General features: G+C 44.7%; 1 protein-coding gene and 1 long non-coding RNA gene across 5 annotated transcripts in view; both read right to left on the bottom strand.

Annotated features, from left to right (window-relative positions):
- Positions 1 to 1,405: 1,405 nt before the first annotated feature.
- The window catches only part of PRRX1 (paired related homeobox 1), an 84,737-nt gene continuing 64,725 nt past the window's right edge, over positions 1,406 to 21,417 (bottom strand). Inside the window, exons 3-5 of one of the 4 annotated variants that reach the window (XM_079981736.1) lie at positions 15,493 to 15,674; positions 8,117 to 8,188; positions 2,504 to 2,642 (exon numbers count right to left, since the gene is read on the bottom strand). In XM_079981736.1, coding sequence (XP_079837862.1) covers positions 8,134 to 8,188; positions 15,493 to 15,674 — 237 coding nt within the window. In that variant the 3' untranslated portion in view covers positions 2,504 to 2,642; positions 8,117 to 8,133. Of the gene's footprint in view, positions 2,643 to 8,116; positions 8,189 to 15,492; positions 15,675 to 21,417 lie in introns of all 4 variants that reach the window. The other 3 variants (XM_079981737.1, XM_079981735.1, XM_079981734.1) reach the window with 3 other exon arrangements.
- LOC307219009 lies at positions 9,631 to 12,022 on the bottom strand. Its single transcript, XR_013840251.1, has 2 exons — positions 10,556 to 12,022; positions 9,631 to 10,042 (listed from the first exon to the last, which is right to left on the bottom strand). It is a non-coding gene; the product is annotated as an uncharacterized lncRNA (long non-coding RNA).

Genomic DNA, 21,417 nt, shown 5'->3' with positions numbered 1-21,417 from the left:
ACATATGAAACTGAGTTAGACCATCTGGTCTGGATTGTGCCGTGTGCTAATATGGGTTGAACTAGTGGCATTGATTTAAAACAAACAAACAAACCAGCTGCAGAGCAACAGAAGGAGTGGGAGAGATTGGGTGCAATGGAAGGCAATGTTCCTTTATATAACTAAAGAAGAACAGCTGATAGCTGCACCTGCCAAAATTCCCCCTTTGGAGAACCAATAGAGGTGAAAGGTGGTTGGCTGCTCTTCTCGCTTGCAGCTCATCACCCTGGAGCAGCAAATTCATTCACACCTCTTCATTCCCAAGAAGCCTGTCTTTCCACCAGCAGAGGTGGAAAGGTAAGGGAGCTCCAGAAAGTTCACTATTTGCTCTGGCCCTGCCCATCCCCAGCACATGGCCCCTAGCAGATCACCCTGGAGGGAATGCAGCCACCCATAGAAAAAGGTTGCCCATAGCAAAGGATGGACTTAACCTGGAAGGTGGGTGGAATAAAAGTGGGTCTCATGTTACAAGGTGGAGTGGAGGTTGGATCTGAGAAGGCTGAAGGCCTTGCACAAATGTGTCTTCCTTCCTGGTCCTTAAGAAGATTCTTCCTTGAAACAGATGCAAAAAAGGGACTCAGCCTGGGGGTTCCTAAAGCATGTTCTCGTCCACTGAACTACAGCCCTTTCACGGTGTGGAGCGATGCACTCTCAGGTAGGTGGTGAGAGCGCAGGTGACCATCTCTCCTTTCTTCTTGAGGAGGGGAATCCCCAACTCTTCAGCAATGTCCTGAAGCCATGTTCAAATATATAATATAATATAATATAATATAATATAATATAATATAATATAATATATATAGAGGAGGGAGAAAGGTTGTTTTCTGCTGCTCCAGAGAAGCGGACACGGAGCAATGGTTCCAAACTACAAGAAAGAAGATTCCACCTAAACATTAGGAAGAACTTCCTGACAGTAAGAGCTGTTCGACAGTGGAATTTGCTGCCAAGGAGTGTGGTGGAGTCTCCTTCTTTGGAGGTCTTTAAGCAGAGGCTTGACAACCATATGTCAGGAGTGCTCTGATGGTGTTTCCTGCTTGGCAGGGGGTTGGACGCGATGGCCCTTGTGGTCTCTTCCAACTCTATGATTCTATGATTCTATGATTCTATGATTCTATGATTCCTCACCTCCATCCAGGGCGAATATTCTTCCAAAACAGGCCTAAAAGGATGGGAGTCCCAATGGTCAGGATCCTTGGGTAGAAGAAAAGTATCTGTTGATAGGAGCATGAGGGGTTCTTGGGGAGAGAGGGGCAGCCTGCAGAACGCCCTGCTATGTTTTACAGTTTGCTGCATGACCACTTACAACCAGAATGCTCTCTCATTTCATTTTATTTTGTTTAATAAAAAAAAAGAAAACTCACAAAGCTTGCATGTATATTTTATATATATAAATATATACAGTATATATAAATCAAATGATTCTGGACAACACTGTTGAATGTGGCAAGAAACAGAAGTAGCAAGAAAGTTACGTCGGGCCACAATCCAACAGAGGTGCACACATTTAAGCCCACTGAAATCCAGGGATGCAAGCATGTGTAACTCTGTGCCAGATTAGGCCTCCAATTTTAAAACAGAAAACTAATTCCCATGGACAGCACCTGCAAATCTGGACTCTGCTCTTCTTTGAGTTTTCCAAGAAGCTGGAAGCATACACAGGCTTTTGAGTGCCTCAAGTGCACACACTTACATTCTCATAAAATGAGTTCTGTGTGACTTGAAAACTTGCATATTCCTACATCTGTAAAAATTGGTTCAAAATAACATACTTTCATATCTGGCGTTTTTAAATCTCCTGCAACCAACATAACAGTATCAAAGAGACTGTGGCAGAACAAACAGTGACTCACACAGAGAGACACAGACACACACTTCTAAATCAAGGTTGGCCTCAAATTACTAACAAGAAGAAGTAAAGAAGAAAAATAATTTCCAGGCAATGGATATAAAGACTTGAACACGAAGGCACCCAGGTGCATGCTGGCAGTCACAACTTTAAATGGTGATCCACTATTGCTTTTGAGTGATGGAAGTAATGATGAAGAGTGGGGTTCCAGAAATCCATATTTGGTTCCAGAAATCCATATTTTTTTTTCCATAAGGCCTATGAACAGAAGGGGTGAGTGGCTGGCACAGAAACTAATGGTCCATGGGGCAGGTGGGGGAGGAAATGGATAAGTTTAAGTGCAGTCATAAGCCTTGCATCCTTCACTGAAGAAGCTCGTGTTATATTGAGCTACAACAGACTTGCTGGTACTTTAAGTGGCAATATTTTCCAGGAGAGAGAAGAGTCACATTTGAAGCTATTTCCTTTGAATTTGGATCCTGCTGTTATTCCCAATACTGAGTCCTAGTTTGGGCTGCCTGGCTTTCTGGGCATGGACGAATTGCCAAGCAAGATGGCGGCCCTTTGACCTGTTGCTTTCCTTTCGGCAACGGAGGCCACACTCCACTGCTGTCTCTAATTCACTGTTGGCACCTGGTTCCTCTGTAAACTGTATTCCTTTGCCTTCAGTCTCAGGTTAGCAATGCTGTTGGCCATATTCATGCCCTGAGCAGGGCTGGCATTGGTACAGGAGGCAGAATAAGAAGCCATGGCACTGCTGGAAGAAGAAAATAAGGGAGAAAAAGAGAAAAAAAAGGACATCAGAATATGGCCTTTGTTAGCCACCAGGTTGTATTAGATGTCTTCAGGTAAAGGAAAATGCACAGCTAGCCTGATTTTGTAACTTTTAACTGCAGTTCGATTTTCAGCAGGCCCGGCTTTGCAATGCAAATAGTCATAGATTAAGCGTATTTTTCGCTCCATAAGACGCACTTTTCCCATCTTAAAATCTAAGGGGAAATGTCTGTGCGTCTTATGGAGCGAATGTGTGGTCCCTGGGGCTTGGGGGGGGGGAACCCGGGCTTCCCCCGCCAGCTCCACAAGCCCTGGGGAGGCTTCGCACGGCTTTTGCGGGAGGTGGGGGAAGGGACAGAGCGAGGCTCTCTCACTTCCCCCACCTCCCGCAAAAGCCCCCAAGAGCCGCGCTCCCTTTAAAGAGCAGCGCGGAGTGTGTGTGTGACTCTTGGGGGCTTTTCCTCCTCGGGGAAAAGCCTGCAAGCGCCGCACACACGCTCCATGCAGCTCATGAACGGGAGCGCTGAGCAGAGCCTGGGATGCATACAGGCTCTGCTCAGCGCTCCCTTTAAATAGTATTTTTTTTCTTGAATCCCCCCCCCCAAAAAAAAGTAGGTGCGCCTTATGGTCAGGTGCGCCTTATGGAGTAAATGTGAAAGGCTAAAGACCAGGGGCAGGTGGAAACGTTTGCAGATACTTGGCGATTGTATCTGCCAATATTTGCAAAGTTCGGAGCGAGCTCATGATTTGAAGCATGGAAAGCAACTGGAAAAAAGTAAATATGGTTTCTGGGACACCTTACACACACACCACTTTTCACCATGTCTGGGTCTCAAGGCAACCTGAGAGCAGGAATAACCAAAGTGGTCCTCTACAGGTGGACTATAGCTTCTATCATCCCTGGACCCTGGACCATTGGCCCTGTTGTCTGGGGCTGAAGGGAGTTGGGGTTCAAAGCATTTGGAGGGTGGGTGCCACATTGACAACCTCTGTTTGAGAAGGTGGGGATTTCAGGAAGCGGGCTTCATATACTGGGCCTCTATCTTTCTGTGTTGGATAGTCAGACCAGTGTGGGTTAGAATGGGACTGGTCACTTACAGGTGTGAGGCTGAGATTTGGGAGCACGGAGGAGTACACTACCTGTGCACACCTGGAATGAAAGCTGTCAAACAGCTTCTGTCTTCACTTGCTGAAGATAAGGGCAGCGAAGCTGATTAATCTCTTTTAAGGGCTCTCTGATGCCATTGCTAGGGCAACAGTAGGAACAGCACAACTCCTGAACAGGTAGGATCTAATTTAAATAACTACTGGGGGGAGGGGGGAGATATCACTGAGCCTAAACAACTGCCACTTCTTAGACTCAGTGACAGCCTTCTTCTCCCACAACACACTTCCATGTGGTAAGGAAATGCATATTGTTATAAGAGTTGAGATGTTCCTACTGCACATTCAGAAGAATAACATGGCGTCATCTCTTTTGGGTCTGCCTGATTTGGGAATACACAATACAGGTGGTAGATTCTTCCTTGAAAGCTTTTAAGCTGAGGTTTGATGGCTATCTGACAGGGATGCTCTAGTTGAGATTCCTGAGTTGCAAGGAGCTAGACTATGTGACTCTTGTGTCGGGATTCACAGAATGCTGTGTGAGATAGTAAGTCTGCAGGCTTGAGTTTGCTAGCTGATGCAACGGGCTGATGCAATCAGCCTGCAATACTTTCTATGGAAGTGCTGGGTCAGAAAGACTCAGCAGTAATGTACTGTCAGTTGATTGGCTGTCATCGGTTTAAAGGGGAAACCTGTCCAGCAGTAAGTGGGTGGTATAGAGGAGTGTAGTCAGAGAGATAGAAAAGTCTTCCTGTTTGCCTTAAGGTGCAGCCAGGTACTCTGTTTGACTGTATGAACTGCTTGTGCCTGTAGATTATTGTATATATTAGTATATATATATATAAAGGTAAAGGTAAAGGTACCCCTGCCCGTACGGGCCAGTCTTGACAGACTCTGGGGTTGTGCGCCCATCTCACTTAAGAGGCCAGGGGCCAGCACTGTCCGGAGACACTTCCGGGTCACGTGGCCAGCGTGACATCGCTGCTCTGGCGAGCCAGAGCCGCACACGGAAACACCGTTTACCTTCCCGCTGGTAAGCGGTCCCTATTTATCTACTTGCACCCGGGGGTGCTTTCGAACTGCTAGGTTGGCAGGCGCTGGGACCGAGCAGCGGGAGCGCACCCCGCCGCGGGGATTCGAACCGCCGACCTTCCGATCGGCAAGCCCTAGGCGCTGAGGCTTTTACCCACAGCGCCACCCGCGTCCCCATATATATATATAGCTCACAACAAATATACTGCACTGCACTGAAGAACCTGGAGCTCTGAGCATTTCTGCTAAAGTGCCGCGGAGAATTCACGACAGGGTTATGGGGTCCCTTTTAACTGTACAGTTCTATGACTCTATGTTCCACTGTTGTGTATTGACATTGAAAATCAAGTTCTAAAGCAAAGATTTGGTAGAGGTAATCTATCAATCAAAGAGAATAAAAGTTGCAAGTAAGTCACTGCAGAGTCCATGGATACTTATGGACTGCATTGTTTAATTCCCCCTCCCTTGCTGATTCTGTTGCTATTATTTACTTTCTTTATTAAATTCAAAGTATGTCATGGAATCTTTCAAAACAACACTTTTAAAAATGAAAGGATCAAGCCACTAACAACAACAACAAAATTAAACCAAGCACTAAGTATCACCTTTAACCATGGGCACCGATTATAGTCATATCCTGGAAGTCGAACGGACTCCATTCCAGAATGTTCAAAATGTTCCAAAATTTTCCAAAACCAAAGTGTTTTCCAAAATGTTCAAAAACCAAAGTGTGGCTTCTGATTGGCTGCAGGAAGGTCCTGCAGCCAATCGGAAGCTGCGGAAGCCCCATTGGACGTTCGGCTTCCAAAAATAGTTCGCAAACTGGAACAGTCACTTCTGGGTTTGCGACTTTCGGAGGCCCAAACATTCGGGAACTAAGCTGTTCAACTTCCAAGGTACGACTGTACTAGGAAAATCGCTTCTTTCAGTTTGTACATGGAGTTTGGCTAAGTATTCTTCAAAATAGCCCTATTATTCAAATTTTATAGATCAGATAAGCTGAGAAATGGTGACTTGCACCTGGCTATTATAAGACAGGAAGACAGATATCACATATTAGTAATATTCAGAGTTTCACTCAAGCACCTGCATGTTAATGCATAGTTCTTTAGAGCACCCCCACCTGCTTGAAAAAAAAGGAAAGAAGGTGGGAATTACATTATTGGCTCTAGATCAGGCATCTCCAACCTGCAGCCCTCCAGATGTTTTGGCCTACAACTCCCATGATCCCTAGCTAACAGGACCGGTGGTCAGAGATGATGGGAATTGTAGTCCAAAACATCTGGAGGGCCAAAGCAGCTTGGAGATGCCTGCTCTAGGTCTTTCCCAATAAATTTATATCTACAGTGCATTTAGCCAGGGTAGCCCAAAGGAACAGGTGAGAGTTGATGAATTTGGGGTGGCATCAAAGACAGTTGATGAGGATATAGAGAGATTGTCCACATGGCAACAATCTGCAGTTTGGATTAATGATGTAATAAAACATTTAGAAATAAATTGGAAGGTATTGGAAAAAGCAGGTGTCTTCCTTTTCTCCTAGAGCAGCCTTCATCAATGTTCTGCAAAGTGTACAGACCCATAATTGCTGTCTTCAAATGTGTGGATTGGTATGTGTTACAAATCAATACTCGCTGCAAAGTTGGAGATGAACTAGGTGTGCACATCAGCTCTGTGCAGGTGTTGGAAGATAATTGTCTTATAACTGGATATCTGGTGGTGTTTCTAGAGTCCTCTATATTTTAGACCAGGAATGAGGAATCTGTGCTCCCCCCCCCCAATGTTTTTGGACTCTGGTTCCCATCATCCCTGACCATTGTCCATGATGACTGGGGCTGATGGGAGCTGGAATCAAACAATTTCAGAAGCAGTGCTTTTTTCTGAGGGGGACGCATGCCTCTAAACATTTTGTGAATCTTTGTACTTTTGTCCACTTACTGTATTTATTTTTCCCAATTTGAACTATAAAATGGTGATTTTCTTGAGTGAAAATGAGAGCACCCCTAAACATTTTTTTTTAAGAAAAAAGCACTGATCAGAAGGGTCTAAGGTTTGCCACCCCTGCTTTGGATGGTAGAAGGTTCCAATGATATCTATGAACCAGAACTCAATCAGAAGTCCCTTCTCCTTGCTCATTGCAAAACTGTTTTTGGAATACACAACCTCTTTGGGTAAGAGTGGCCATTAAGCTGTGATGCTTTCTGAAGCCAATATATATGGAGCTGGGCTACACATTCATCTGGGCTACACATTCATCTGGGCTACACAGCCAATATATATGGAGCTGGGCTACACATTCATCTGGGCTACACAGCCAATATATATGGAGCTGGGCTACACAATCACTCAGTTGCTCTCCTCTGAATTCCACAATGACTGGCAAGTTGAACATGTCAGCTGTCTCCATTTTGAAAAGCACAGAGTCTTGAACTAATATAAAACTTCTATTGCCTGTTTGTTCTGTGATGACTCAAACACATGGAAAAGAATCTTAACTCCACAAGTGACTTAAAATATTCTGGGAAGGCTTCAGTAACTGACTAGCATTTTGCAAGGCTGAATTTAGGCAGCCATCATTGGAGGGAAGGGTTTTGACCAGGGTGTGGATAGAGAACGCTTTGACTGCCACCGCTGCCATAATCTTTTCATATTCCACAAAGCAGGGGAATCAAAGTACGAAGAGGTGAAGGCTGCTTCTACAAAGTTCTCAGAAAACTGAGCTAAGCCTACTGCCATTGGATCTAGATAGGAACTTTGACGCAGTCTAAGGACTCAGCTAGATTGGTTTTATATGCATTGTATATGCATATACACCACCAGATGGTGCTGTGGAGTCCTGTCTTTCCCTACTGGATTTCCCTGTATGAGTTTGCAACGCTTTTAACTGAATCACTTCTTTGACATGTCTAGATCCAGCCTAAGAGACTAGCAATTTGTAAGGTCAACTGGAGTTAATGTCTTCACATACATGCATGAAGGACCTAACTAGTGAGTGAGGAGCTTGCTGGTGGTCTGGGCAGGGCAAGGGGGCAATCGTTCACTAAACCCACCCTCAGGGGTCATTTTATTAGGCTTTTTCCTGCTTTTATCATTATTGTGCGTTCTGCTGCGGTGACTTCATTGGAGGCTAAGGCAAAGAGAAGGTAAGCTTGAGGCTTCTGTTACACATGCCTCTTTTGCATCTCCTCATCCTGTCTAGCACCTGACAGAGTCGAGAGACCCTACAAAATTGGCCTGGGAGTGGAGTTGGCACCCTTCTCCCAGAAGAACTCCAGGCGACTATGGACAGCCCCACAACCATGACACTTCTGCCCAGAAAGTTACCTTTGTAGAGTCTTCGCTTAGAATCCATTAGGGACCCCCTCGTGCAAACAACATCTTAGGAGGGATGAGGAGCTATTTTAGAAAGTGTGAAAGGAGGGAGAAATAATAAGGCAAGTGAGTTCATCAGATACCTTGTACTTGAGGGCTCACCCACCGTGACATTAAGGTGCCCTTGCAAGATGGTGGCACAGTCCAATGGCATTAAAGTATGATGATGTCACCCACCACTTCTCAGTAGGACTTGGGAGCAGCCAACATGGCGCTCTTTAGATGTTGTTTCCCATCATCCTTGACTATTGACCATGCTGGCTGGGGAGGGTGGGAGTTTGGTATCCAGGAACTTCTGGGGGGGGGGGCACCAAGTTGGCTATTCCTGGCCTAGCAAGAGAGTGTTGGAACTATATGTGTTATGTACTGAGTTGAATAGGATCCAAAATGCAGCAGTCTAGAACAATAGGATTCAGAATGCAGCAGTCTGATTGGTCCTAGAACAATAGGATCCAGAATGCAGCAGTCTGATTGGTCCTAGAACAATAGGATTCAGAATGCAGCAATCTGATTGGTCCACAGGAGCCACCCAATCCAGCTCCAGGTGGAAGTGAATCCGCAACCTGGTTGGCCTACAGGAGAATCCCGGAATTAGCCAATCACGTGGGGCCCATTGTATAAATAATGTATATAAAGCAGACATTCTGGGGGAACTTCCATTCCTCCTCACCACTATGAGCTGAATAAAGAGCATGAAATCCACTCTCGACTCCGAGTATATTTCAATATGGGAGGGAGGTACTGAACTGGGGCTCTGCAGAGGGCAGACTTTAAATGAATTGGCTGTGCTTCTCTCTTGGCCCAAAGTAAGGCCAGGGCCGTTTCACACCAGCTTGCTATCAAGGGCTTCAAATATGGCATGTAGCTTGTTGAAAATAAGCAAAAGTGAGCGAAATCAACATAGCACACAGGAGCCTTTTGCTAGCAGAAGCAATGGGGAGAGCTGACAACAATTTAAATGAAATCAGATGAGTCTGTTTGAGCTGAATGACTGTTGAGTCATTCTGTCACTCCGTAATGCTAAGCAGGTCCCCAAGGCTTCTTCACTAGGAGCAAATGAGGCCCTACAGCCCAGGGCCTCCTTTTGTTACTGACCCTGTTCACTTTTTCCTACATCAGCCCAAAGGTGGATGGAGGGCTCCTGTAACTGCCATTGAACATCAACAGAAACTCTACGAAGATCCACTGATCTTTCCAACACACAAGCTAAGCCACTAGCAAGTGGAAGTGAGAAGCTGAGAGGCACAAAGGGAGAGCTTCTCTGAAGTCTCTTGTGGTTCTCACTTAGATGATGGAGGTTATTTCACCATCTTGGCTCATACTGAAGTGAGGGGATGGAGCCAATATTGATGGCTTTTCGGTCATTGCTCAGCTCTAATTATGGCCTCTCTCAGATATGAGTTGCTCACCAGGATGGTGTCTCTTTTGTAAAACGGCTATTCACTATCTTACTATATAATATACAACATTATAAAGATCCTTGTGAAACATCCTGCCTGAATTTAGCTGTGGGGAAAATATTGTTACATCAAATGAGTGTATCTTTTTGCTCTTGGACCAGGAAAATTAGGTTACCTTGTGTCTTTCTCTATTCGTGTTGGCTGCCAGGAAATTAAAGGCCAAATTTGAGGCTCAACTCTGGATGTTTTTTATCTTTGCTATGGCTTACAGCTAAACAAATGAAATAATTACTACTATTGATGGTAACACTTCCTAAACTGCCCAACTCCAGCCACTCTCGCAGACCAGATTCTGATCTATGTGGACCATTGTTTGACTCATTAGAAAATCCTTACATCCTAAGTCAAAAGCTACTATTCATATATTGAAGATATCCCCATCCTCTTTGACCTCAGTACCCTAAATTGTACAACACTCCTGATCACAGCCTAGGACCCTCGTACCTACGGGACCGCCTCTCCCGGTATGCCCCACAGAGGACCTTAAGGTCCATAAATAGCAACACCCTAATGGCCCCGGGCCCTAAAGAAGTTAGATTAGCTTCAACCAGAGCCCAGGGCCTTTTCAACACTGGCTCCAGCCTGGTAGAACGCTCTGTCTCATGAGACCACGGCCCTGCAGGATCTGATTTCTTTCCGCAGGGCCTGTAGGACAGAGTTGTTCCGCCTGGCCTTTGGCTTGGAGCCAATTTGATTCCCTCCCCCTCTTTCTTTTTTCCTTTCTCCTCCTGTGAGGAGGCTGCATTTTAATATTTTAATGTTTGAATATTTTAATGTTGTATTTTAATCTTGTTTTAAGTTGTATTCATTCAATTTGTTTTTATTATTGCTTGTTAGCCGCCCTGAGCCCGGCCTTGGCTGGGGAGGGCGGGGTATAAATAAAAATTATTATTATTATTATTATTATTATTATTATTATTATTAACATCACAGGGCTATTGTAAGGATGACTTGTGTTGGGGTATTGTTTAAGGGTTTTGGTTGTGGGGCAGTTGTTGCTGCTGTTGATGTCAATTTTTTGCAGCTTTGTTTTGGATCTTATTATTTATATGAAAATTGTTTTATTTGGTTGTGTACTTTTTGATGTTTTGTTTATGAATACTTTGGTTATGCTTGTAGTTATGTAATTTTTTTATACATTGCAAGCTGCCTTGGGTTTTACTTTGGAAAGGCAGCAACAACAACAACAACAAAAATTGATTGGTTGGCTTGCAAAGTCCTTTGTATACTAAAAATGTTATAGAAGTGAAAATGTAGTTTTACATCAAGTAGATGGTGGACTAATTGCCTCGTTTTCTAATGGAATTGCAAGAAGCCAGATTGGATAGAGAGCCTCAGTCTGCTTAGTTCCACAGAGCTTTGCTCCTATGCTTGAGACATCTGTAAATGGCTAGGGGGAAAGTTTCATATCTTGCAGCACAACTTGTGTCTCCTTCCCTCTCCCTCTTGCCTATGTTGTGAGGTCCCTAGGAGTCCATCATGTTGGTTTAGATCAGGCATAGGCAAACTCTGGCCCTCCAGATGTTTGGGACTACAATTCCCATCATCCCTGACCGCTGGTCCTGTTAGCTAGGGATGATGGGAATTGTAGTCCCAAGCATCTGGAGGGCCGGAGTGTGCCTATGCCTGGTTTAGATCAAGCTTATACATGTGATGTCTATGCATACGAAATATCTCTGGGAACTGGTGTACTGAACTTGAGTTTCAATGGTTCAGGGTACTTCTTTGAAGAGGAGTAGCCATTAAGTTTACAATGCCCTCAAAATAAACCATGTATTTCAAAGAGGCTGGTACAGGAGAACTGGTTTCTTTTTCTTTTTAAACATTTGGATCCTGTCATTCTCCAGTATAGAATACAAGAATAAATCTATGTGGTCCTTTAGCCAGTCACCCATTCCGGCACTGACAACAGCCCTGCTTCGCTTCTGCAAGACAGTGGAACCCAATGAATTTAGCCCTCTGTTTGATTGGCCCAGCCAGTGCAACTTTGGGAACACATGTCTTGTCTTTCCCCATTCTTGCTGTAAATAATAAAAAAAAGGTAATTACGTACCAAGCAAAAGCTTTTGATTTCCCACACGGTCCACATTTGTTATGTTTCACTCAATTGTACAGGGTTTTGCCAAGAGAGTTTCCCACAAGTTTTGCGCAATTTTCCCATTGACTTTTTTTTGTGTTGTTTTTTTGGAAGAAATCAGAAAAAGTATTTCAAAGGATGACCTACAATGGTGGCTGCCAGTGATGTGGGAGGAAAAAACAACAATGCTTAAGCCTGGGAACAATCTTCCTTTTGGCATGGGTTGCCCATTGCAGTGGACATAGGGAATTTGCTTATAATTTGGCAGTAATTAAAGGAGATTGTCAGATACAAATATGATACTGATGCTGGGACCAAAAGGAAGAAAATATGTTGATGTGAAATGAAAGATTGTGCTCCCCATCTTTGCAATTTGCCAAGGGTTGTTGTAAAAGGACTGAGAAACCGATTCTTAGAGTGTGCTCCAACTGGCTAAACTCTAAAAGGCTTCATTTACCCTCAGCAATGTCGGCACATAGCTAAATATTTTTAAGTGATTTATTGGTTTATCTTTTTTTGTAAACCACTTTGAGGTATTCTACAATCAAGTGGCATATAAATTTTATGAAATCAATAAATCAATCTGATTGGTGGTGTTTGATTCAAGTTTTGAACTTCCATTCCCACTCTCTACAAGCTGCTTTTCCCACACTGAGTTAACCTCTACACGGCCATTATCACCAGTTACCCCTCCTCTGGTTCCCTCATCACATCTACCACCGATTGCTCGCTAGCTCAGTGCAGCCAGATGATCATGAACTACAACTCCCATAAACCCTCACCAGTGGCCATGCTCACTAGGGAGGAAGGGAGTTGTAGTCCAACAACATCTAGGACTCAAAACATTTAGAAAGGCTGAGCTAGAGAGTCAACAGCCAGCCAGACCGTGATGTGATCCCCTGCTTCTGCTTCTCACCACCACTGTCGTCTGGGCCAGAGCAAATGGCAGGTGAACAAGCAAGCAAGCTCCAAAGGTCCAGGAAGCTCCTGCCTGTGGCCCCCAGCAGATACTCAACCATGCCACACTTTGACAGCAGCTCTGCTGATCGTCTACAGGGCAATGTGGTCTAGTCTTGCCCAGGATGAAATTCCTAACTGGCTGGGATGAATTGAGGACGGATAAAATTGTGGGAATGTTCAGGGAGGCAAGAGAGGGTATATTGTTTATTAATATCCTTCCTAACTTGGCACTAGGAAGTTCCTTTACTTAGCCGAGTTTCACATTCCCCTTTTAAACACACAGCGGGTAGCTGGTTGCAGGCTTGTGTAAGCCTCTCACTATTAGGTCCCTGGTAAGTTCCTTTATATCCCTCTTAAAAGAATAAATATGCCACCATCTTGTGTAAAGTATATAAAAGTAGTTTACTCACATTCTCTTCACAGTTGGATCCCTGAAGGCAGACTTAGTTACAAAGTATATACATGTGGAGCTATCCCATATGGGGATAATTCCAGTGTCCTCTATTGGCTGAAACCCAATAGAGAGCATCTCTAGATAAGAGCTGCTTCAACGACAGAGGAAGTCATAAAGAGAGAGGGTGCTGCGTACCTTGTCCCCTTTGTTACCTGGACAGGTAAGGTCACATGCAAAGGAAGTATGTCCCAGCCAGGAGGAAACAGAAAGTTTTCAACTGGCTGCACCAAACATTTTCCCGCATGTCCATGCAAAGGAAGTCTGTCCCAGCCAGGAGGAAACAGAAAGTTTTCAACTGGCTAGACCAATCATTTTCCTGCATGTCCACTCTAGGAAAACAAGGAATGTTGTACTTGACTGCTGCTTACGTATCACATCCCACAAAAACAGGGAAATGGCTGCCAAAGCAGCGATGGGGAAATGAGTGACTATGAACAGCATTCCAAATTCTCTCCCCCCCCCCCAAAAAAAAAGTAGGGCCAGGTGTTTTTCAGAAGATGGCCCCCCATTTCCCCCAAACCACTACTTCTAGAGGGGCCAGAAATAAAATATGGAGAATGTATCTTAGTATATGGCAAAGTGACACTCATAGGAGGTTATATATGTGAATAAATGTTTTTCAGCCCCTGTTATTCATCTCTAGCAGCTTCACCCTCCTCCCCTTGGTGGCTCCAATGTCTGAGGTGAAAGGTGGGATTAGCCACCTTTCCACTCTCTCCTGGATGGTAGACGCTTGACTTTGTCTCAGATGGGATTCACTGAAAACATACCTGTCCATTTTGGCTTCCCTCCATTTCTCATTTTTCCAACATTACATTTCTGCACTGATTTGTGATATACGTTTTTAACAAGTCCTCACAAACCATCGGCATTTTAGCACACATTTCTCCCAATATTCACAATTCGTTCCTAGTATTTCCCAATATAATGTGTTTTTGTTCATTCTTTTCCCAAATACATGCATTTTTAAGCATAAAGGGAAAGGAACCCCTGACCATTAGGTCCAGTTGTGGCCGACTCTGGGGTTGCGGTGCTCATCTCGCTTTATTGGCCGAGGGAGCCGGCGTACAGCTTCCGGGTCATGTGGCCAGCATGACTAAGACGCTTCTGGCAAACCAGAGCAGCACACGGAAACGCCGTTTACCTTCCCGCCGGAGTGGTACCTATTTATCTACTTGCACTGCATGCTTTTGAACTGCTAGGTTGGCAGGAGCTGGGACCGAGCAATGGGAGCCCACCCCGTTGCGGGGATTCGAACCGCCAGCCTTCTGATCGACAAGTCCTAGGCTCTGTGGTTTAACCCACAGCGCCACCTATTTTGTATACTTTTTTCTAGAATTGCATTTCAAAATTCAGATAAGTACAAATTTTGAAGGATAGCTGTGATTTCGGTTCAGATGTTAGTTTGGGAAGTGTGAATTAGATTGCACTGAAGTGTGGACTGAACCTGCATGACCTTGTTCTTTGTTTGTTCTCTCTCTGTTTCTGTGTGAGAGAGACAGAGTGAGTCATGATGAAGTATGATCCCTTCTGAAGAAAAAGTCTCATCATCAGGAATGTGTTTATTTCATCCACAAGTAGTAAGAATGGATTAAAACAAAGTAATTTACTTAAGCAAATGCACATCATGTCAAGTATTCCGCCTGAAGCTCCCGCTCTGCCACCATCTTGTCTCTGCCTTCTTGGTTTTCCAGAAAAGGCTACCAAGACCTGTAAGGACCACATTTCTTCAGGGGTGATTCTTTCACATGCACAGAACAGATTTGGTATCTAGGATACCATCTTTTTCTAGCTGCCCCAGCTGTATTAGGTTACTTTGTTTTGAAGAAGTGCATTTCCTGCTGCTTTAACCACCACCAACCCAGCCCTCTGGAAATAACTAATCTACAAACATATGCTGCGTTGAAGCTAGTTTGTTAGCAATGGCTTTCTCCAAAGAATCCTGGGAATTGTAGTTTGGCGAGGGTGCCGAGAAGTCTGTCAAAGATCCACCTTCCCCCTTCCCCATGCACATACAGAGAACAACGTCCCAGGGCTCCCTGGAGAGAGAAGGAATGGTTTGTACACCAGGTTGACAATGCAGTCCTATTCACACTTCTAGAAGTAAGTCCAACTGCCTTAAATAGGGCTTACTCCTGTGAGCAAGCATGGATAGGATTGCAACTTTGGTGTGTCCCTGTGTCTGCATTGCCTACTTGCTCACAAGAGTAAAGGAGATCAGATCTAAATCGTTCCGAATAGTTTTCTTCTGAATAGATGAGAGGCAGTGGAGAGTCTTGGCTCAGGCCTTTGTTCCATTCCCTTTCCTCCCCAGAGGAAACCGGCCGGACACGGCAAGAGAAAAACTGGCAGTGTAATATGGATGTGTTAGGGTCACCTGTAAGGAGAGGCTGTCCCCCAGGAGAGATAGTCGGTGGGCCTTGGAGCGGGTCGAGGTACAATCGGCTGCTCCACTGCGGTCACATCCCCAGAGTAGGACTTGAGGAGGGATGCGTTCTTGTTGGCCAGCATGGCTCTCTCATTCCTGCGAAACTTTGCCCGTCTGTTTTGAAACCACACCTAAGGCAGGAGGACAAACAGAGCAGTGTCAGCACGGCAGTCAGTGTCAAGCGGCAGAGGGACCCGACCCCCAAGGCAGGTTGCCAGGAACGGAGAAGACAAGGAAAAGTCCTTACTGTTAAGTACTGAAGTTCTCACCCTGGGCCAGCAGGGGGATACTGTAGATAGTTATGCAAATAAGGGATCGAAAGTGACGTTCAGTGATTGGATGGTTTTAGAAAATTGTTACAGTTACGTTGTACTGGAGCTCTATATAAGCAGGCTGACTGAACCCTTCGGTTCAGTTCTGTTCTGGCCTGTGAATAAACAAGAGCTGTTTGAGGAATCGCTGTGTCGTCTGATATGTTCACCCACAACCTAACACTTACCATCTGCTTTTTATTCAATATCTACAGAGCGAGAGGCTTGAGAATGCAGTTGCTTGGATTAATGACGTTGTCCCAAGTAAATCTCCACCCCCCTTTTCTCCCGCTTCCTCATTCATCAGCAGCACCCCCACCCCTACAGTTGCCTCTTATAGTCATCTGTCTCCGAGCTCTTTGCTCTCCTACTTTTATTTTTATATATATATTATTATTATTTTCTTTTTTAAACATAAAATATACGAACATTGCAATAACAATTCATACACTTTTTGCTCCGCCGAGCTTGTGACTTCCCTCCATCCCTTCAACTGGTTTTTTATTTCCACATAGATTATATGCGCACTTTGACTGTAAGTTCCTGACCTTCTTTACACTTGAAGATACTATTTTCACATTTCGTTCCAAGGTTTATTTCAATCCTGCTAGTGTCTTCACGTTTTTACAGTGATCATTCAAATACCAAATAAATCTACTCCAGTCTCTTTGGAATTTCTGGTCACTTTGGTTCCAGATCCTACCAGTCCGCTTGGCCAACTCCACATAGACCATCATCTTCGTCTGCCACTCCTGCTCTCCTACTTTCAAGGCACGCCAGGTTCTGGGAGATGGAGGGTCTGGAAGGCTTTCTAGTGATAATGTGTCAGCCAGCTGCCCTGGTTCTGCCTCCTCCTCCTCTCCCATTATTTCCCAACTTTCCCCCTCATCTTCCCCTGAGCTGTGACCTCCCTCAAACCCCTGTTGTAATTCTGAACTGTCTTCCTCTTCTCTGGAAGGGTCAGGCCGGGGAGGCCGTCTCCACCATTCCTCCTCTGTCCAGTCCCTGACATTCTGGTTCTATGACATGAGAGGGGCTTCTTGAACAGCCAGTTATTTTAATTATTTCACCCATCAGTCACAAGCAAGAGATAACAGACCAAGGCAACAATTAAAAGGCAAATAATGGCAGAACAAGAACGAATTACAGTGGTACCTCGGGTTAAGTACTTAATTCGTTCCGGAGGTCCGTTCTTAACCTGAAAGTGTTCTTAACCTGAAGCACCACTTTAGCTAATGGGGCCTCCCACTGCTGCCGCGCCGCCGGAGCACAATTTCTGTTCTCATCCTGAAGCAAAGTTTTTAACCCGAGGAACTATGTCTGGGTTAGTGGAGTCTGTAACCTGAAGCGTATGTAACCTGAAGCATAGGTAACCCGAGGTACCACTGTATAACAAAAACCCTGCCTAGAGACAGCGGCGTAGCTAGCCACTCAGGTGCCTGGCGTGGGGGCGTGTCCTGCAGCCAGGGGCGGGGCTAGCTGTCTGTGGGGGCGGGGCAAGACTTTCTGGTGCTTCAAGCCTCTCCACCGTCTCCCCCTCAAGCTGCAGGGTGGTGGAGGGAGAGGCAGTAGGCAGACGCAAGTCCCACTTTGCCGTTTCAGGCACCTAAGCTACCGCATCACTCCTAAAAAGTTTTGTGAGCCCAATTTTATAAAAATAAAAATAAAAATCATTTTGTCACCCCCTTCAGTGATGACACCCAGGGCGGTCCGCACCCCCCCCCTTCCTCCGCCACTGCCCAGAGAAGCACATCCTGCAGCTGTAACTCAACCTGAATTCAGTTAGCATCTAGCCACAAATGCCCAGATTGCTCTCTGCTACACACAAATCAAAACGGATCTGTTATCGCTTTGAAAGTCAGCAAGGCAAAGGTAGCTTTGGTTCAAGTGACCTCTTTGTTTTCACTGGCCACAAGAAAATGCTTTATGTCGTACAGTGGTACCTCGCAAGACGAATGCCTCAAAAGATGAAAAACTCGCAAAACGAAAGAGTTTTTCGTTTTTTGAGTTGCTTCGCAAGACAGGTTTCCCTATGGGCTTGCTTCACAAGACGGAAACGTCTTGCAAGTTTGTTTCCTTTGTCTTGCAAGTTTGTTTCCTTTTTCTTAAAACCATTCATTCACTTCGAGGAGCAACTCATAGCACACGGTGTGGTAGCCTTTTTTGAGGTTTTTGAAGACTTTGGTGATTTTTGAAGCTTTTCCAAAGTCCGTGCTTCGCAAGACGAAAAAATTGCAAGACGAAAAAACTCGCGGAACGAATTAATTTCGTCTTGCGAGGCACCACTGTATGTTGTACCTACAAGCATGCAGATTACTCAAAACATGCACTTTTGCCTACATGTGTGGATAAATCAGCATATGTTTTAAAGACAGTCTGAAATCTCTTGACTCATATGCGAGGCACCACTGTATCTGACTGTGATGATCTTTAACGATGAGTAAAGGGATCCTGTACATTCATTGGGCCAAATTAGATGTGCATGTGCTAGTCAATGCGGCTATAAAGCAGAGATGTGGCTGTGCTTCTTCTATTGCACTGAGCACGCAAGGGAAGGGAGCGAAACCCACCTCCTCCCATCCTCTTCAGCAGGTCTACTCTGAATAGGGCTAGAACTGAATACAACCTAGAATCATAGAATCATAGAGTTGGAAGAGACCACAAGGGCCATCGAGTCCAACCCCCTGCCAAGCAGGAAACACAATCAGAGCACTCCTGACATATGGTTGTCAAGCCTCTGCTTAAAGACCTCCAAAGAAGGAGACTCCACCACACTCCTTGGCAGCAAATTCCACTGTCGAACAGCTCTTACTGTCAGGAAGTTCTTCCTAATGTTTAGGTGGAATCTTCTTTCTTGTAGTTTGGAACCATTGCTCCGTGTCCGCTTCTCTGGAGCAGCAGAACCTAACATGGACAAATATACCAGAGGGCATGTCTTGTTTATTATGCAGGTATGCTTCTTGTCAGGGAGTTGAGAATTCGCAACACCACGCTGTTGAATAATAATAATAATAATAATAATAATAATAATAATAATAATTTATTTATACCCCACCCATCTGGCTGCCCCCTTCATGGATCACTGCCTTGCCGTGGCGAAGGGGCTTGAAGAACTCAGAGAAGCTATGAACTATGCCGAGCAGGGCACCCAAGATGAACAGGTCATAGTGGAGAGTTTTGACCAAACGTGATCCACCTGGAGGAGGAACCGGCAAGCCACTCCAGTATCCCTGCCAAGAAAACTCCATGGACAAAGACAACAGGCATATAAAAGTTATGACGCTGGAAGATGAGCCCCTCAGGTCGGAAGGCGTCCAACATGCTACTGGGGAAGAGCGGAGGGCAAGTACAAGTAGATCCAGAGCTGATGAAGCGGCTGGGCCAAAGCCGAAAGGACGCTCAGTTGCGGATATGCCTGGAAGCGAAAGGAAAGTCCAATGCTGTAAAGAAAAATATTGCATAGGAACCTGGAATGTAAGAACCATGAACATGGGTAAGTTGGAGGTGGTCAAAAATGAGATGGCAAGAATAAATATTGACATCCTGGGCATCAGTGAACTAAAATGGACGGGAATGGGTGAATTCAGTTCGGATGACCATCATATCTACTACTGTGGGCAAGAAACCCGTAAAAGAAATGGAGTGGCCCTCATAGTCAACAAAAGAGTGGCAAAAGCTGTACTGGGATGCAATCTCAAAAATGATAGAATGATCTCGATACGAATCCAAGGCAGACCTTTTAACATCACAGTAATCCAAGTTTATGCACCAACTACTGGTGCTGAAGAAACTGAAATTGACCAATTCTATGAAGACTTACAACACCTTATAGAAGTGACACCAAAGAAGGATGTTCTTCTCATTATAGGGGATTGGAATGCTAAAGTAGGGAGTCAAGAGATAAAAGGAACAACTGGCAAGTTTGGCCTTGGAGATCAAAACGAAGCAGGGCAAAGGCTAATAGAGTTCTGTCAAGAGAACAAGCTGGTCATCACAAACACGCTTTTCCAACAACACAAGAGACGACTCTACACATGGACATCACCAGATGGGCAGCATCGAAATCAGATTGATTATATTCTCTGCAGCCAAAGATGGAGAAGCTCTATACAGTCAGCAAAAACAAGACCTGGAGCTGACTGTGGCTCAGATCATCAGCTTCTTATAGCAAAATTCAAGCTTAAACTGAAGAAAGTAGGAAAAACCACTGGGCCGGTAAGATACAATCTAAGTCAAATCCCTTATGAATACACAGTGGAAGTGAGGAACAGGTTTAAGGATTTAGATTTGGTGGACAGAGTGCCTGAAGAACTATGGATGGAGGCTCGTAACATTATACAGGAGGCAGCAACGAAAACCATCCCAATGAAAAGGAAATGCAAGAAAGCAAAGTGGCTGTCCAATGAGGCTTTACAAATAGCGGGGGAGAGAAGGCAAGCAAAATGCGAGGGAGATCGTGAAACATACAGGAAATTGAATGCAGATTTCCAAAGAATAGCAAGGAGAGACAAGAAGACCTTCTTAAACAAGCAATGCAAAGAAATAGAGGAAAGCAATAGAATGGGAAGAACCAGAGATCTGTTCAAGAAAATTGGAGATATGAAAGGAACATTTCGTACAAAGATTTACATGATAAAGGACAAAAGTGGAAAGGACCTAACAGAAGCAGAAGACATCAAGAAGAGGTGGCAAGAATACACAGAGGAATTATACCAGAAAGAAACGGATGTCTCATATACCCCAGGTAGTGTGGTTGCTGACCTTGAGCCAGACATCCTGGAGAGTGAAGTCAAATGGGCCTTAGAAAGCACTGCAAATAACAAGGCCAGTGGAAGTGATGGTATTCCAGCTGAACTATTTAAAATTTTAAAAGATGATGCTGTCAAGGTGCTACACTCAATATGCCAGCAAGTTTGGAAAACTCAGCAGTGGCCAGAAGATTGGAGAAGATCAGTCTACATCCCAATCCCAAAGAAGGGCAGTGCCAAAGAATGCTCCAACTATCGCACAATTGCACTAATTTCTCACGCTAGCAAGGTTATGCTTAAAATTCTACAAGGAAGGCTCAAGCAGTATGTGGACCGAGAACTCCCAGAAGTGCAAGCTGGATTTAGAAGAGGCAGAGGAACCAGAGACCAAATTGCAAACATGCGCTGGATTATGGAGAAAGCTAGAGAGTTCCAGAAAGACATTTACTTCTGCTTCATTGACTATGCAAAAGCCTTTGACTGTGTCGACCATGGCAAACTATGGCAAGTTCTTAAAGAAATGGGAGTGCCTGATCACCTCATCTGTCTCCTGAGAAATCTCTATGTGGGACAAGAAGCTACAGTTAGAACTGGATATGGAACAACTGACTGGTTCAAAATTGGGAAAGGAGTACGACAAGGCTGCATTTTGTCTCCCTGCTTATTTAACTTATATGCAGAATTCATCATGCGAAAGGCTGGGCTGGATGAATCCCTAGCCGGAATTAAGATTGCCGGAAGAAATATCAACAACCTTAGATATGCAGATGACACAACCTTGATGGCAGAAAGTGAGGAGGAATTAAAGAACCTTT

This window comes from Podarcis cretensis (genome assembly GCF_951804945.1).
Source record: "Podarcis cretensis genome assembly, chromosome: 6".
Classification (NCBI taxonomy): Eukaryota; Metazoa; Chordata; class Lepidosauria; order Squamata; family Lacertidae; genus Podarcis; species Podarcis cretensis.
Note: the sequence above shows the minus strand (reverse complement) of the source record. Positions and strands in the feature narration are given on the sequence as shown.